The sequence below is a fragment of the Zingiber officinale genome, chromosome 7B (assembly GCF_018446385.1).
Source record: "Zingiber officinale cultivar Zhangliang chromosome 7B, Zo_v1.1, whole genome shotgun sequence".
Lineage (NCBI taxonomy): Eukaryota > Viridiplantae > Streptophyta > Magnoliopsida > Zingiberales > Zingiberaceae > Zingiber > Zingiber officinale.
In genome coordinates, this window is record NC_055999.1 from 12,128,353 (window position 1) to 12,146,742 (window position 18,390).

General features: G+C 37.7%; 2 protein-coding genes across 4 annotated transcripts; both read left to right on the forward strand.

The window, feature by feature from the left end:
- The first annotated feature begins 7,382 nt into the window (after window positions 1-7,382).
- LOC122005327 (cytochrome b5-like) lies at window positions 7,383-9,264 on the forward strand. The gene is made up of 3 exons (XM_042560334.1): window positions 7,383-7,527; window positions 7,644-7,710; window positions 8,881-9,264. The coding sequence occupies exons 1-3, from the start codon at window positions 7,444-7,446 to the stop codon at window positions 9,135-9,137; spliced, it is 408 nt and encodes a 135-aa protein (XP_042416268.1). The 5' UTR covers window positions 7,383-7,443; the 3' UTR covers window positions 9,138-9,264.
- Window positions 9,265-10,202: 938 nt separating this feature from the next.
- Window positions 10,203-17,623, forward strand: LOC122005326 (FRIGIDA-like protein 3). Of its 3 annotated transcripts, none has more exons than XM_042560331.1 (4): window positions 10,203-10,337; window positions 13,600-14,643; window positions 15,179-15,348; window positions 16,997-17,623. In XM_042560331.1, the coding sequence occupies exons 2-4, from the start codon at window positions 13,611-13,613 to the stop codon at window positions 17,435-17,437; spliced, it is 1,644 nt and encodes a 547-aa protein (XP_042416265.1). In that variant the 5' UTR covers window positions 10,203-10,337; window positions 13,600-13,610; the 3' UTR covers window positions 17,438-17,623. The 3 variants fall into 3 exon arrangements, with proteins under 3 accessions (XP_042416265.1, XP_042416266.1, XP_042416267.1); XM_042560332.1 differs by lacking the exon at window positions 10,203-10,337 and adding an exon at window positions 10,366-10,844; XM_042560333.1 differs by lacking the exon at window positions 10,203-10,337 and adding an exon at window positions 10,366-10,783.
- The last annotated feature ends 767 nt before the right edge of the window (window positions 17,624-18,390 follow it).

The following is an 18,390-nucleotide window of genomic DNA, read 5'->3' on the forward strand; positions in this document are numbered from 1 at the left end:
ATCTACAATATAAATTAATTGAACAACTACACTTAGCATATAAATGTAAACATTTGACCAATGTGATTCTTTTATTTTAAAAATAAATGTTTACAAAAAACTAGGCTTTTAGTATACACTCTAACAAAAATAACAAGGGATGAATCCTTCCCCTTCAGAAGTACTTACAATAGAATCCATGAGATCCGAGCGATCTCATAGGTCCTCCACTGGAGATGTACCTCAAGAGCCTCCATGAGGCAAAGCTCATGTGGTTAGCAGTCCACCGTCGTATCTACAGAATACTCCTTCTCTCTAGAGATTCTGAAGATAAGCTACCTCGTCATTTTCAACCACTTCAGATCAAAGAATATGAGGGTTGGATCGATCCCGAAGATGACTTATACAAGTTCGAGAATGCAATATTGTTGCAATAATATTTTAATGACGTCAAGCGTCGGATCTTCCTAAATGACGCTTGAATCAAGCGTCCAATTGACAATCCAAATCAATAGCAGCATCAAGTAAAGTTTGATCGGCATCTCCCAATTCTAATTCCAGATCGGCAAGAGTCAAATGAGGAAAAATTACCGATCGGTGGCTAAATCCAAGCTGATCAAGGGCAGAATTCCAATCGCATGCAAATGGACAAATTCGATTGGCTTCAAAAGGAAAAGTTTCCCATCGACTTCCCTCAGCAGCTTGACAATTCAAAGAAAAACCAATCAAATGCATAGAATGAATCCGATGGGCACACACAAATTGGAAAATTCCAAAACACTCACATATGCTCCAATCACGTGCTTTGATTTTGCTACAATTTAATCACGTGCTCCCAACAAATGCTTCGCCAATACCGATCGGCAAGCAATTTTAAATTGCATGAAAAGTCCGATCAAATTTGGCGGTTGACTAGAGACTCCAGTAAAAAGTTAGAAAACAAAAATTAAATATATTATTAAATTTAAAATTAATAATTAAAAATATAGAGTGTAAAGTTTTCATGTAGTTTAGTTAAGAAATTTTAAATATAAAAAAGAAAAAAACTAAATTATCTTAAAAATTATAAATAAATAAATATATATAATCTAACATCCCCTTAAACTCACGATACTACAACTACAAGTATTGAGAGTTTGTCTGATAAGAAATGAAAGTGTGAAGTTGAATGTGACTTGATAAACATATCAGTAATATGTAGCTTTAAAGGAACAAAAGGTAATATGATGATATCAATCTGAAGATGGTGATGAGTAACATGACAATCAATTTTAATATATTTCGTCCGCTCATGAAAAACTAAATTACATGTAATTTACATAGCACTCTAATTATCACAATATAACGGAGTAGGTTGATGAAGAGAAATACTCATATCCGCAAGCAACCAACGTAACCAAACTATCTCAAAAGTAGTTGAGGTTATGACATGATACTCAGCTTCTGTGGAAGATCTAGAAATAATATCTTACTTCTTACTCTTCCAAGAAATGAGAGAATCACTAAGAAAAATACAGAAGCATTTAGTAGATTTATGATCCGTAGGATCACCATCCCAATCCACATCAAAATATACACGTAATTCAATAGATAAAGTAGAAGGAAATAAAAGACTTTAAAATTGAGTGCCCCGAAAATACCTGAGAATACGAAGAACAGTAGCCCAATGAACTATAGTTGGTGTAGCGACAAATTGACTAACCACATGAACAGCATACACAATATCTGGACGAGTCACAGTGAGATAAACTAAGCTTTAAATAATAGTTCTGTACAAATTAGGATCTGACAAAGATGAACCATCAGATGGAGAATATCGAGCATTAGTCTCAATAAGAGTATCAACGAATCTATTATCAATAAGAAGAGCACGCTCAAACATATCAGATATATACTTTTACTAGGATAAAAGATAACCTTTTAGGGAATAAGTAACCTCAATGCCCAGAAATTAGCATAGTAACTCAAGTCTTTCATAGCAAAATGACGAGCCAACTCAGACTTTAGGGAAGCAATTACATCAGAATCATCACCAGTAATAATCATGTCATCAACATATAATAATAAAAGAATATGACCTATACTCGTACAACTAACAAACAATGCTGAATCATGATTATTAGGATGAAAGTCAAGCGAAATAATCACTGTAGAGAACTTCTTAAACCAAGCACGAGGTGTTTGTTTGAGACCATAAAGTGCTTTACAAAGCTTGCAAACTTCATCAAGTTTGTGTGAAATACCAAGATGAGGTGTTATATAAACTTCTTCATGAAGATCACCATTTAGAAATGCATTTTTGACATCTATCTGAGATATTCTCCATCGACGAACAGAAACAACAGCAATCAGAGTACAAACAGTCATCATTTTTGCAACAGGAGCAAATGTTTCCTCATAATCTATGTCATACTCCTGAGAATAACCTTTAACAACAAGACGAGCTTTGTATCGCTCGATAGATCCATCAGATTTAGTTTTGATCTTATATACCCAACGAGAACTAATAATGAGTTTTCCTGGTGGCAACGGAGCCAAATCCCATGTATAAGTCTGATGCAAAGCAGTTAGTTCCTCAGTCATAGCACTCTGCCAATGTGGGTTACAAACAACTTTTATATAGGATACAAACTCAAAAAGATAATGAATAGATGCAACAAATGAAGCAAAAGAATGAGAATAACAAGAGTAAGCAAAATATGGCAATTTAGTAGACTTACGAACACGAGTAGATTGACGACGATGGAGAGAATGATCATCCGCAATCTCAGGAGATGATTAGGTAGTGGCAGAAGGAGGAGCATGTGGAGCGAATATCTCAGGAACTAAAGTACTATATTTAGTTGAGCTACCAGTAGGAGTTGTGGGTGAAACTTCCTCAGTGTCGGTATTAAAAGGATCAATACAAAGTAGATCTGACTTTGTCATATAACTAGCTGGAATAGAAAATAATGAAATATGCTCAAAAAACACGACATGACGAAAGACATATAATTTTTGACTAACGGGATCAAAACAACGATATCCTTTTTGAGTAACACCATAACCTAAAAAAACACAAAGAGCAGACCGAGAGGGTAATTTGTTACGCTCGACATATGGACGAATGACAAAGCAAGTGCAACAAAAAACATGCAAAGAGAAATAGAGAGGAGCATGCCCATATAATTTTTCAAAAGATGACAAGCCTAAATTGTGTGAGTTTGGAATTCTATTAATCACGTGAGAAGCGGTAAGGATTGCTTCCCCCCAAATGATACTAGGAACACTATCAGGCAATAAAAATGAACGAGATGTTTCAACAAGATGCCTATGTTTTCATTCAGTCACACCATTCTGTTCAGGAGTATGTGTACAAGAGGTTTGATGAATAGTAGCATCAGAAGCAAGTAATTGTGAAAAATGATTCGAAGTGTATTGACACCCAAATCATAACGAAAATACTTTATAGCACTAGAATGTTGAGTTTTCACAAGAGCTCTGAAGTTGTTGAAAACTATAAGATAATCAGACCTATGTTTCATAAGATAGGCCTAAATGTAATGAGTGCAATTATCAATAAATGAAACATAATACTTTAACCCCCCCTCTCTTTTGTAGGAATATGATAGGGACTCCAAATATCAGAATGGATAGATCAAATAGAGCAGAAGAAAAAAAAAAGACTTTTAGAAAATGGTAAGGTAAAAAATTTGACCAGTTTACAACCACTACAATCAGAAATATCAGAACTTTTTAAAGGTCCTAATACTCCTATAGAAGCTAAAAACTGCAAACGAGATGCTGAAACATGACATAAACGAGTGTCACAAATAAAAATCAGAAGATGAGCGATTCAAATGAAAAATGATAAATCCACACTCAAAGCTATAAATTCTGGTACTTTGCGTTGATCTAAAATATAGAGTCCTCCTTACCTACGACTTGTCCCAATCAGCCTTTGAGATTGCGAGTCCTAAACATAACAATTTAATGAAGAAAAAGCTACTAGATATTCAGACTTACATAATTGACTAACATAAATAATAAACATCAGTAAGAGATAAACAAGATGTAACAATTGAACTGACACATACTAATGACATAGGAGTACCATCAGCAGTCACAATAGATATAGATGAACGGGAATAAAAAGAAATAAAAGATGATAAATTAGATGACATATGATGAGAGGCACCATAGTTCAAAATCCATAAGAATGAAGATATACCTGAAATATCATACGATGACAAACTTATATGAGAAAAAGCTGACTTGGCAGAGGACTGTGAAGCAAGAAACTGTTGAAACTGCTCCAACATATACAAATCAAATTTTTATGAAGCATTTACATGACCAGGTATGATGACAGAATGAATAATGCTCAAAATAACCAAACTGTAAGGATATACATCTGTATGATCTGTAAAACTGGTGTCAAGAAGACCCGTGCTCTCACAGAGAATTTGAGGCGGAAAATGATGCCAACGTAGAAATCGGTAGCACAGAACGTCGGTGTCAAAATCAATAGAAAATGATGTCAATACTAAAATCGATAACATAGGGCGTCGGTACCGAAATCGACAGAAAAGAGCGTCGGCGCCAAAATCAGCAGGGTAGGTCATCTGCGTCGAAACCGGTAGGACAGGATGTCGGCGCCAAAATCGGTAGCAGTAAGAGAAGACGGCATCGACAATAGTAAGCAATAAAAGAGGACGGTAGAAAAAATTAGGTCAGAGAAAGAGAATCTGACTCTGATACCATATAGAAATTAAGAAAAAGAAAAAATAGTCATATTATTGAATCCAAAATTGATGATTAAAAATACAGAATATAAGGTCTTTATATATTTAGTTAAAAAATCCTAAACTCTAAATATAAAAGAGAAAAAGATCAAATTATTTTAAAAATTATAAATAAATATAATCTAACAACTCTAAATAATCTTGACACTCCAATTAAATTGGACCGATCGGCAGCAATCGACATATCCATGTTTCAGCTCGAATTAGTAAAATTGGCCGGCATCACCAATCCGTTCAGTTGAAGCAACCAGAAATATCAATAAACATCTCCCAAAAAGTCAGTCAACTGTAAAAGTTGAACGGCGGCTTGGATTGACAGCCTCACTTCCTGTTGAGGAGCTCAATAGGTAAGAAAAGACGCATAGGCAATGTCCAATTGGCATTAAATGGCATATGACAAAGTCAAAATCCGTAGTCGAAATTGGTAAAAGTATACGTCGATTGGCAATTTCAATTAAAATCATACATTCCAATCAAATTTCTTCGAGAGATGGCCAAATCAAATCGGAAACAAAAGTTATCGACTGCAAAGGTATCAAATTCAAATTATCCGTGTGGTAAAATCAGAACAGCGAGCAGCTTGACACCATAGAACAAATCAAAAAGTTCTGATTGGATCGATATTTCTGGCCGAGCCGCAACTCTTCTAAGCTGATCCAACTGATCTTCTTGGTTGAATAGAGTACAGCTAGCCAGTCTCCATGGCCGAACAAAGTAGAGTCAGCCAATCTTCCTGGCCGAGTAAACCAAAGCTAGCCAGTTTTTCTAACTGAGCAAAGCCGATCCACCACTTTTCCTGGCATACTCAGTCACTCCTCAAACTTGGCTGTTTGAGATTATTGACTCAAGCCATCTCAAGATAAGTTTGAACTTGAATTTTATAATTCAAATTCTAAAATAATTCTTTATCAAGCAAAAAGTGTAGACCGAACTAACATTCAGATTATACACCGTGCCTCCAAAATTAATTTAATGTATTCTGATCCTACACCGTACTTCCAATCTCCAATGTATTCAGGTCATAAATCGTGCCTCTAATCTTTAACGCATTTGGGTCATACACCATGCATCCAAAATCTAAGGCATTCGAGTCCTACATCGTGCCTCCAACAGTTAAGGCATTCGGGTCATATACCGTGCCTCCAATATCTAAGACATTCGGGTCCTACGCCGTGCCTCCAATCTCCAAGGCATTCAACATCTCCAACCGGCAGCTCAATCATTCCAAGCAGCTCATCCATCATACTTGATAACTTAAGATTATCGACTCAAGTTATTTCGTAGCCCAAAAGGTCAACTCGTCAAAAAGTCCGACCGGCCACTTTTCTAAGTCTGACCCGACCAATCGACCTGACCGTCCACCAGGCCAGTCTTTCTGGCGAGTCAAGCCAACCGATATTCTTGGCTGAGGTAAATAGAGTCAACCAGTTTTCTTGGCTGAGCTGACTAGTCTGTCTGGAAGAGCAGAACTGAGCCAATCCATTAAAAGCTCATTAAACCGTTGGGTCCATCAACCCTTTGTCTCATCTACTGACTTGTACACAGGAGTAACATAACCCTCATACACCTAGACAAGGGTAATATGACCCTTTGACACCTAGACAGAGATAGCATTACCTTCTGACATCTTTTACCTTGATATGACCCTCCTATAAAAAGCTTTGTCCCATAAGAGAGTAAAGGAGGAGGAAAAAGAGAGAGACTCATGACTGCATATAATTATTTTGTTATTTATTGGCCTACACTATTCATCTTCTTCATACATAACATCACCGAAAATTAACTTGAACGATTGCGATTAGTATTACAACCAACTCATCGATCTACCATAGGGTCCCCCAGGTCAGGGTATGTTTCTTATACTTATTCTTCGCACATTTAATCTCTCTACCATTTAGCTGGCTCCTTACACATTTTGGACCAATCTCAAACATCGAAATATAAGACTAGGGTAAGTCCAATCTGTTTATAGATTCGTCCAATGATGAGGATAACTCATCCCCTCCTCTTGATTTTAGCTCGAAATCTCCTTAGTCCTTACGATCAATACTAGCACCATATTATTAGTGGTCCACTTTTTTCACAAAGATTTTTGGACGGGATCGGCTATGACCGTAATTATGAAATAGTGACTATTATAATGATATAATAATTATAATTTTATAATTGCTACCCTATGGACGTATCTTATTTATATAACTAATTGATCGATTGCGGATTTAATACCTGAATGAAGAATAATATCAAATGGTATTGTTGAGGATGATTTTAATAAAAAAAACGAACGTTTTTTTTTCATGTATATACGTTTAATGACGACGTAACAAAATCTAACAGGGTTTTGACTGGTAAACTTAATTAGTCCTTTTCACAATTGTTCAAAATCTAAACGGCCGCCATTTGCGACTTGTCGCAGTCGACGTTCGATGCTCCAGTACGCTATTAACCATCGAGTAGATCCCATCACGGGAGCATTTAAACATCCTAAACGAAAACCCAATCAACGACCGCCTCCTGTTTACTAGTCAAGTACTTAATCAAAACGCTAGGAACTTCAAGTTACACTTTACCGCAACTATTGCAAAGGATCCCAACAACGTTTCCGAATCAGACATCGGCTTCAAAACGTCTTCTTTTCTGCGCTCTTTAAAAATCCTCCTCCTTGGTTCCCAAGTCCATCATGGCGGAGATGAAGTCCTTCTCTCCCGATGAGATCTCGCGCCACGCCACCAAGCAGGACTGCTGGTTGTCCATCGGCGGCAAGGTGCAAATCCTCTTCCTTCAGGATAGAATTAGGGTTTTACGTTTTAGGGCACTAGATTTGAAGCGTTCGGTGGTCGTTTAGTACTCTCTGATTTCCGATCTCTGGTTCTGGATTAGGTTTACGACGTGACTGATTTCTTGGAGGAACATCCGGGGGGAGAGGATGTTATTCTTCATGAATCAGGTACTTCTGTCGCCCATCTTGATCTTTCTCATTGAAGTTCCTTTTTCTACCTGATTTACGATTCATTGGGATAATGATGTTGTGATCTCGAATTGAAACGTTTTGCTGTTTGGAAGGAATCAGCTGATCTAAATATTTTGTTGCTCTATTTAACAATTGAAGCATTCAGATTGAATTCAAGAATTTATCCTATATTTGTCTTTCAAATAGTAAAATTTAGTAATAGCACCTCTGATTGAGGCTGATGCTGGGCATGTTAGAATTTGTTTAAACTGTCATGAATATGAATCTTTATCCTGTATAGCGCTAATGGAGAGATGTGGTTTATATATTATAAGTTAGTACAAGGTTATAGAAATGATGCCCCCATGGGTTGGATTTGCATGGATGATTGCTCCAATAGATCTTGGGTTAATTCCTAGCGGATGCAAAATATCTCACTGGCCTCTCCCATGCAAAGGGGCCACTGCGCCAAGGCAAATGGCTCCTTTCCGGATAGTGTAAGGCTGCACTGGAGGGCCGGTGAGGGCTTTACCATTGCTCCATAAGGTTATAGAAATGATGGCTTAATGATGATAATCATGATTGCTTAGTATAAGGTTATAGAAGTGAACAAGTTTGAAGCATCGACAGTTCTTTGTGAAACTAATCCTTTGACTAGTTAAAATACCATATGATGAAATTACATTTTCTGTTGTACCTTTCTGCAGCAGAATCGTAGTTTATTAAAAATACCATAATGACCCCAGGTTGGCGCAATTGGTATTTGCATGGATGGTTGCTCCCATAGTTTTAGGGTTAATTCTCAGCCGGTGCAAAATGTTTCCCTGAGTGCTTGACCTTCCCCATACAAAGGGTTATTGCTCTAGGGCAAATGCTCCCTGTAATTTATTCCCTTCCAGAAAGTGTGGGAGCTATCCTGAAAGGCCGCTAAGATGATGACTTCACCTTTGCTCCAATTAAAATACCATAGTGAAATTACATTTATCTTTTTCTCCGATTACTAATTTGTAAATATACTTTAATTAAGTTTGTTCAAGGATCTGAACATTTTTTTCAGAAGTATAAATAGTTGTTGATAGCAAGTATTCCATATGTTCTTGATAGAATATCCTCATTACAGTTCTTCTAAATTATTGTTTCTTTTGATTCATTGGCATTGACACACAGGTTCTGGAGATGCTACCCAAGCATTTGAAGAGGTAGGCCACAGCAGCGCTGCCATTAGCTCGATGAAGAGCTACCTCATTGGCACAGTTGAAGGTTACATTTCTGGTGATCAAAAGCCTTCGAAGCCGGCCACCACTGCATACAGAGAACAAGCACCATCCTATAGCTTTTCGGACTACTTGCTTCCTCTGCTGGTGCTCGTTGTGGCCTCTGCGGCCTGGTATTACCTCACCTTCTATTCCAAGACCAAGGCCTAACGGCCATTCAATTGGAACCGTTCACTCTATCTATCTTTTCATTTTCTATTTATTTTTCAGTAGACAATAATTGAATTGTATGGAAAAGAATCTTCTTGTTGTTTTAAGAGTGAAGTTGGTTCGCCAAGTGTTCTGACTTGATTAGTGAGGTATGTTCGCCTTGTGGAGCTTGGCAGTTGTGTAGGAAGTTTTAAAGCATCCTTAGGCTTCGCCTTCATTATCGCTTGACAAAATTGGTGGCTACCAGACCAGAGCAGCCTAACTGAGTGGTAAAATATGTGTCAACACTCCTATATGAATCATCTGTGTTAGTTCGAGGGGGCAACTGAGTAGTAAGATCGACTTGCCTCTTACAACTAAAATTAAAGATCATGCTTTCAGAACTAGAATCTTATAGGTACGAATATTACGGAGGTCCAACTTTTGAATGCATAAATTGTGTTTAGGTTTATTTTCAGAATTGGACATCTGAATTATTAAAAATATAAAGATAATTAATTTTATTGTTTAGCTTTAAAGAACGACAATTGTTACAGACCACCAACAAGGCAACAACGACATCGTCCGAGATGCCTAACCACCACCACCGACCTCGCGTGGTAGTCCTTTTAGTCCTTTCTGTTAGGTTCTAATGGAAAAATGACATTTTAAAACAAGGTAGAAAATTAGGAAATGTATTTTGATAATTTGTAAAACTTTGAAGGGTATTTTAACAAAAGAATCCATGTTTTGGTGACCATTTTTAAAATTTTAGCAAAAATAAAACGAAGTTTTAATAAAATATTCGCTTTTACTATTTTTAAGCAAACGCCAGTCTCCATTATTTCATAATATGGTATAAGATTTGAATTTATATCTTTTTTGTCGTTTACGACGGAAAGAATTATTATTTATTTATTTGGCCTTTGCAAATCAGACAAAGCATCAGCAAGGAAAGCACGAGTTTTTTTCAGCAAAGCCAGCACAGCAGCATCATCCAACTGCTCTGCTCACTTGCCATCCAAACCGTCGATGAAAATATCGACGGTCCGTAACCGACTGTCTACCCGCGCTTTATTAAAGCCGCCGCTATATAACGAAGAAAGCATCCAAGGAAATGCGCCCTCTTTCACTCTCTGACTGCGTCGGCCGGCTTGATGAGCGTCTTCGGATGGTGCACCCGCTGGCTGCTCCTCTGATCCCTAACAGCTGCTAAATCCTGTGAACTTTCCTTCATATTTTTTTCTCTCGCGTCTTGGTTTCGGTCCTTTTTTGGTTAGGTTGTTGCTTCTTAGTGCTTTTTTTTTTGGCGATCTGAGGAGAGGGAACATGTTCTTCTCTGCCAATCAACTACGTTGTTTGGGAGTGTTCCGGCTTTCATCACTTCGGATTCTGGAGTTCAGGTTTCGAGGCTCAAAATTGGCTTTTCAATAGTTATATGGTCTCTAGGGTTTGACAAAGAGTTGAGTGAAATCCTAATGGCTAGGCTGATTCCAGCGGTGCTTAAGTTTGTGGTTTTATCGGTTCTTTTGCACTTGATCCTTTCATTATCTTGTCTTTGTAGTCGATCATTCAGGATTTGAGGCATGGGAAGCCGTGTCCGAGTGATGAAACAGATAATTCATGAAAAATGTAAAGCTGTTTGGAAAAATTGACGACTTTGATAAGTAGGTGTTGGAAGAAAAGTAACCTTTAGCTAACTAGCATTCTCAATTTTTCCTTCCAAGGGTAGGTTATTGCAATTTGAAATACGGTATTCCTCAACTTTCTGAGTGGATGAAATTTGAGCTAACTTTACTTGTGAATAATTGTTTCTAATCTTTTGTTTGAAGTTAAGTCTGAAATTGTTTGCTTCCAGTTTTATGTTTGGCTGAAACATACATATGATGAGATACAAAAGCAATCTACTTTACTGTGACTTAAGTGACAGTATTAAGGGATAATAGGATATAGCATCAAAAGTGCTAGGAGGAAGGGATGACAATAATTAGCTTGTTCTTTTTGTTATTTCTTTTTTGTTCCATTTTGGATGTAGAGTTGTGTCATTTTCTTTTCTGGTCATATTGAAGCTGGCTCACTGAAGGGGTTCTATCCCATTGGACGTGTTAAAAGAAAAAATCGTGGATAAGATGGTTCTATTTTGATTACATGTTTGGGCTTCAAAAGTGTGCTTTAAGTCTTTTTGTCTATTTTCTCAACTATTAGTACCCTCGATGTGTCTTTTCTTCCCCTTTTAATTCCGTACCTGAAGAGGCCAAAATTTCCAAGGCATTCAACATCTCCAACGGGCAGCTTAGTCTTCCCAAGCAGCTTATCCATCCTACTTGGCAACTTAAGATTATCCACTCAAGTCATTTCCCAGATAAGTCTGAAACTTGAATTTTATACTTAAAAATATATATGCACGTATCCCTCTTTATCCGTCAACATCAAAACATCGATCAAGTTCCGCCCAAGCTTAGTCTAGTCAGTCAGAGCAATTCAGCTAAACAACATACTGTCTAGTCAGTCGGATTTGCGCCTCCTTTGACTAGACGAATGGGAGGCTAATGATACGGCAAGTGTTAAAGCTGCCACGGGAGCGAAGAAGGTCAAAATGACATGCTGAGTTGGGTCAAAGTCAAGAGAGGTCAAGGACCATCTATTCTCGATTGAGTCGACCGATCACTCTTCTATGGCCGACCCGCCAAAAGTTTGGCTTGCCCAAAAGGCTGACTCACCAGAAAGTCCGACCCGCCCAAAAGTCCAATTCGTCCAAAAGGCTGACTCGTCAGATGGTTTGACCGGCCACTCTTCTAAGGTCGACCCGCCAAAAGTCCGAGCCACCCAAAAGGGTGACCTGCCAGAAAGTCTGATCCGCCCAAAAGTCTGACCTGTGAGAAAGTCCCACCCACTCTTCTAAGGTCGACCTGCCAAAAAGTCCGACCGACCACTCTTCTAATGTCGACCCACCAAAAGTCTGACCCGCCAAAAGTCCGACCCGCCCAAAAGGCCGACCCGCCAGAAAGTCCGATCGGCCACTTTTCTAAGGCTAACCCGACCAACCGACCCGATCGTTCACCCAACCAGTCTTCCTGGCGGGGCCAAGTCAACCATTATTCTTGGCCAAGTAGAATAGAGCCAACCAGTCTTCTTGATCGAGTCGAGCCGACTAGTCTGTCTGGAAGAGTAGAACCGAGCTGATCCATTAAAGGCTTGTTAAACCGCTGGGTCCATCAACCCTTTGTCTCGTCTTCTGACACCTAAACAAGAGTAACATGACTTTTTGATATCTTTGTCTAGACATGACCCTTTGACACCTAGACAAGGGTAACATGACCCTCTGCCACCAAGATAGGGGTAACATTACCTTCTGACATCTTTTGTCTTGACATGTCCATCCTATAAAAAGCTCTATCCCACAGGAGAGGAAAGGAGGAGAAAAGGAAGAGGAAAAGGAGAGAGACTCCTGTATATACTTATTTTGTTATTTATTATCCTGCATTATTCATCTTCTTCATATACAGGAAACTAACTTCTGCGGTTGTGACCAGCATTACGACCAGCTCACCAATCTACCAGAGGGCACCCTCTGGATCATGATACGTTTCTCATGCTTATTCTTCGCGCATTTCATCTCTCTACCATTTAGCTGGCTCCTTACACATTTTTGAGACCAGCTTCGAATGTAAGACAAAAGAGAAAAATAAATGGGAAATGTATTAGTCTACCTACTATTCTTCCCGCTAAAGAAATTGTTTTGCTTTCCCACTTCTTTTCCCTTCCTAACTTTTTCTCCCTACTCTTTCCCTAGAAGGAAACACAACCTTAGTAGCAACTATTTTTTCCAGTTATTCTTCGCATATTTTTGTGTGCGCCCATACTGGCAATCTCCAGATGTTTGAGCCTTTTGTTTTCTGTTCATCCATTAAATTTCTGGCAAGCTCTTTTTCCTATCCCAACCTTAACATCCTGGATATTCGTGTGCTTTTGGCTTATTATGTTTTGGTCCTAGACAAGTACATTGACAGAGACACTTTTAACCTCAGTATTCTGTGGATTAAAATGATATGAGTTTCTGTCCCTGGGTATTCTGTGCATATGACTCTTGATCAATTCCTTGAATGGTTGTAGCTCAGAAAGGAGAAATACAAAAGGCCAGCTCAGGCTAGTTATTGCAAATATATTGCTTGTTGGTTTTATGTTACCAAATTGAATAAATAAACTTGGCTTTATCATGTAAACAAACCTAAGAGAAATATGAAATTGGTAGCAACAGGCTGTGGCTTTCCCTTGGTGCAACTGGAACCGTGCTTCATACAGCATACCCTTTTTAGTAGATCTTAGAAAATCATCAATTATCTGAACACTCTTTAATCTATATTTAACATTTTACTTTTTGGATGATAACATGATTTGCATCCAGCCAATGATTATCCCTATGTGTTTGCATAATATAATTCATTAGACAGATAAATGTATATGTATTTTCCTGTTTTGACAGAAATTTCTGCTATGGCTGATACACAATCAGTTGCTACATTAATCGATTCTACTACTTCAAAGCTACAACAATTGCACCAGGCATTTGCTGAACTCGAGAGCCACAGTGCCATATCTTTGAACTTGAAATGGAAAGAGCTTGAAGAACATTTTCATGGCCTTGAGAGGTCTCTAAATAAAAGGTTTGTTGAGCTGGAAGATCAAGAGAATGAATATGTTACACAGCTCAAAGAGACCCAAGAGATGTTAGAGAAACGGGAGGCTGCAGTTGTAGCTAAGGAGCTTGCCTCCCTTGATAAACTGCAGGAAAAAAGAGATTCTACCCTTTCTGCTTTATTTGATAAATACAAAGCCTGTTCCCTAGAACCCATTGCTGTTGGTGAGGGTGTCACCATTGGGATGGCTGACGATGCTTTGAATGTGAACTCTTATGTCACACCTGCCATTTCTAGCACAGATGTGTGCTCTACAGAGAATGGAAATGAATGCAGTGAACATCCCTCAGAGCTGGTCAATCTCTGTAAAGAAATGGATGCAAAAGGCCTCCTTAAGTTTGTTTCAGACAATAGGAAAGACTTGAATTCCATACGTGAAGAAGTCCCATTTGCTCTTAAAAAGGCACCCAGTCCATTCATTTTAGTTTTAGATTGCCTGAAGGGTTTCTATGCCAGAGAGATTCTAGGGTCAAAAAAGGATGGCAACCTATTGGGTCAGCGAAGGACTTGTCTCATGTTAATGGAATCACTCAAACAACTAGCAGATGCTATGCAGGGTTCCCTATCTGATAAACAATTACTGACACAAGACATTAAAGAGGAAGCAAAGGTGATAGCTAAAGAATGGAAGCCAAAATTGGATCACCTGGACATTGAAGCCAGCAGTGGAAATTCATTGGAAGCACATGCATTTCTTCAACTCTTGGCTACTTTTGATATAATCTCAGAATTTGAACAAAATGAAATCTGCAAACTGATTCCAGCTGTTACACGACGCCGTCAAACTGTTGACTTGTGTCGTTCACTTGGTTTGTCACACAAAATGCCAGGTTGGCCATTTCTTACGCTATTCATACACCTTACAAAGGCATCATGGGAGTCAGGTGTCATGAACTCATGATTTTGGTTATGACAGTCTGGTAGTTGTTTAAAATGATATTAGAGAGAACATAGAGCCTCAAAATCAAATAGTTAGGACTAACATCTCAGACATCTCTCATGGAAATTTCAAGTAATCTTGTTGATATTCTGTGTGTTCATTATGGTTGAAGTTTTTTCTTGCTTCAACACCATTCATTTGCGCATCTGGTTTTTAGAATGTTTCTGCTATCATTGCTTGAAGCATCTATTAGCTTCTAATAGATGTAGTCTGTTCTAAACAAGTTGGGTACTAATTCTTCTAGTTAAATTTGCAACTTGCTTTCAATGGTTAGATCATATAGTGTGGTTGATAGGCAACTAAATGTACTTGTTACAAGTAGATTTGCAATTCAGGGTCGTATTTGTGATTAACCTTAGTTATCTATGGCCTTTTGACATCCTTTTCCATGGTCCTTTGCATTTTCATATCCCTTTTTTTCTTAGGTTTGATCGAAGTTCTTCAGAACACTGGGAGGCAAATTGAGGCTGTTAATCTTGCATTTGCATTTGAGCTTACAGAGCAATTCCCTCCAGTCCCATTGCTTAAAGGGTATCTTAAGGAGGCAAGAAAGGTATCTCAGGTCAAAGCTGGAAGCATGTCACCTGGTGCACAGGTCTGACATTACTAGCTTGTTACAAGATTTGTTTTTCATTTTGATATTATCACAGGGTATATTTGTCTAAATCCCTTTTGCCCCTGCCTTTATCCAGAATAGGTGCTACCCTCTAACATTCGTTGTTAACCTTTTACCTTCAAGATAAGAATTTATATTTAATAACCATGTTGCTTAGTTAGCATTGCTATGTCAGGATGCTTTCTTTAGTGGATGAATTCATGTGAGACTGACAATCTGTTCATGTAGACTGGAGTGTTTCCTTAAAAAATGTTGATTTGGAACTTGATTGGCCGAACTCTAGTATGTTTTCCTGCTATAATTGCCCATTCTGGATTGTGGGCATCTAACTGCTTGAACCTAGACTGGGATAGCGGCCTGCTGAGGTTAAACAATGCTTCAGTTGCTTGTCACATGCATGATATACCCTTGATAATCCTTTCTTATAATGCTTTAGGAACATTCTTATGAATATAAAAGTTGGAGCTGAGACAAAAACAGTTTAATAAGGGAATGAAGTTCAGCAATTCAAGAAAGAATAAAAATTTATAAAAGGTCATGCATGACATGGTACTGCATATTAACAATTTCTATGATTGCTACATCATTTTAGGTAGTTGTAGCACAAGTAATGTTTCACTTCTTCCCCATTTTTTAGGAAATATTGGTTAAATCATGTCAACTGATTTAGTTGTAGATTTATTTATTTATTTGCCATGTAGCTATCTTTGCACTCTTGGTTGAAGTATTGTTCAATTAAGAATCTTTAAAATAGCTTACTTGAAATCACTGATGGTCAATGCTGAATGATATGAGTTCACACTGTTATCATGTCATATAGTCATGTAATTTGCTTAACAATTTATATATACAAAAACTTCAACATGAAAAAGTTTATCAATTTTGAAACTCAATGATGTAGCCTGCATGGTTTAGTGCATGTACTGACAAGAGTAGAATCTCTCTTTAGTTAGACCTGCTTGAAGTGTGTTTCGGAAATCTCACTTGAGGTAACTAGAAGAAATATTCCTCAAGTGGTGGAGCTCTGTTAGTATCATGCTGTGGACATTCTAACTCATGTTTGGACCTATAAAGGCTTAGGAAGGTTAGGAAGTTTATGCAATTGACAAACATGACCTTTATTCTTTATCTCCAATTTGATACATCAACATCAACATGTTGGATTTGTTTTTCCACAAGCCTCAAGAAGCATCTTCCCTTCAAAACAGATCTTCAAATTTTTATCTTGGCTTTGGCATGAGTTCTTATTGAATCTGTGTGCACTAAACTCAATACCACATCGGTAAACGACAAACTCTTTATCTTTAAATTTCAAATGTTAAATGGAGTTATGAAACTATTGATCCAACAGTCAAGCAGAAGGTAATATGTGTGCCTATTCTGTCAATTCTGTATGTGTGCTTATATTGATGTGTTTCTGAGGTAAGACTAAGGCTGTCATGGTTTAAAGCATAGATATTACCTGAAGCCAACATCATTTTCCATAATAAAAACTTGAAATTTTGTCAGATTTCTTTTCAATTTTTATGAAAGTTTGCTATCTTCTTTTCTCTTATTATATTAGCTTATATCTGATGAGTTTTGCTTCATAAACATAAATTTCACCTTTTTTTTTTATCTATTTCAGAATGAAATAAATGAACTTGAATTATCTGCTCTTAGAGCTGTCATCAAGTGCATTGAGGAACATAAGCTGGAGGAGCAATACCCTATTGATGCACTTCAGAAGCTGATTATACAACTGGAGAAAGCAAAGGCTGACAAGAGGAGAGCTGCTGAAGCTGCAAAGCCACAGTCCAAGAGACCTCGTGCAGGCGGCAGTATTTACAATCCTCGTGTTACCAGCATGCCCAACAAAAGCTTCTACCGAGCACCCTCTGATAGGTTTGTGCAGCCATATGATAGCCCTGAGAGGTTCCCATACCCTTACGATCGGCAGTATATCTATGCCACTGAAAATCATTATCCCACTGTGCTGGGCTCTGCTCCATACACCATCTCCCCTACACATACCCCTTACTATGGAAATGCTTACCAGGTTCAGTACCAGACTGCCTATTTACACTAATGAAGAAAGCTACAATGATCATGATCTCTCTAACTACTAGCTTTCTAACCCACTGGGTACCATATGTTAATCAACTAAATCCGCATAGCCCAGATACGTTAACTAAATCTGCATAGCCAAGATATTTATCTTATCTGTATTAATGTATGTGTGTTTATTATGATTGAAGCAGATGTTTTCTTCTAAGATTCAGCTTGATCTTCTTGAGGATGTATTTATCTGATACTGACACCAACATCAAATGATAACTTGCAAAAAAAAAAAAAAAAAAAACCTTCTTGGAACGTCATGAGGTGTTTTCGATTGTGATCCTCTTGATCTTCCTTGCCACAGCCATGGGAGCTTTTAATTTTTGTTAAAATCAGTGGAGTATTTTGCAATGCCCTTTTCAAATCTTTTGTTTTAAGATTCCTTTTCTACTGTAATATGGCCCATTGATCGTTTAGAAATAATCTACTACCAAAGTTACTAAATTATTAGAGAATTTTTAACTTTGTTTATTGGTGTCTTGTGATATATGATGGTAAAAAATGAATATACTCGTTCTCAACATTCTTTTGAAATAGTGATTAGTATATATTTGAAATAGTGATTAGTATATAAGAGAGATATTTATTTCAATTATGTCAAGATTTAAATTTAGATCTCATAATGATAATATCTCATATGCTAACAACTACATCGAGTTGGTGCCTTGTGATACAGTTTGAACTCATAGTTGTAATGCATGCGTGATCAAAGGTTTTTTTTGCCTATAAAATGATTAAAAGTATCCTTTATATATATATATATATATATTCTAATTTGTGCGTGCGTGGGGACCAAGTTGTGGTTTATTGGCCTTGCTTTCCTCTGCCCTCGGCGGTTTGCCTGTCAGCATTGGCAGGATTCCCAACCCTACTTATTTTGAAAGCTGTTTAACACGGAGATTAATATTTATGTCTCATTCGACT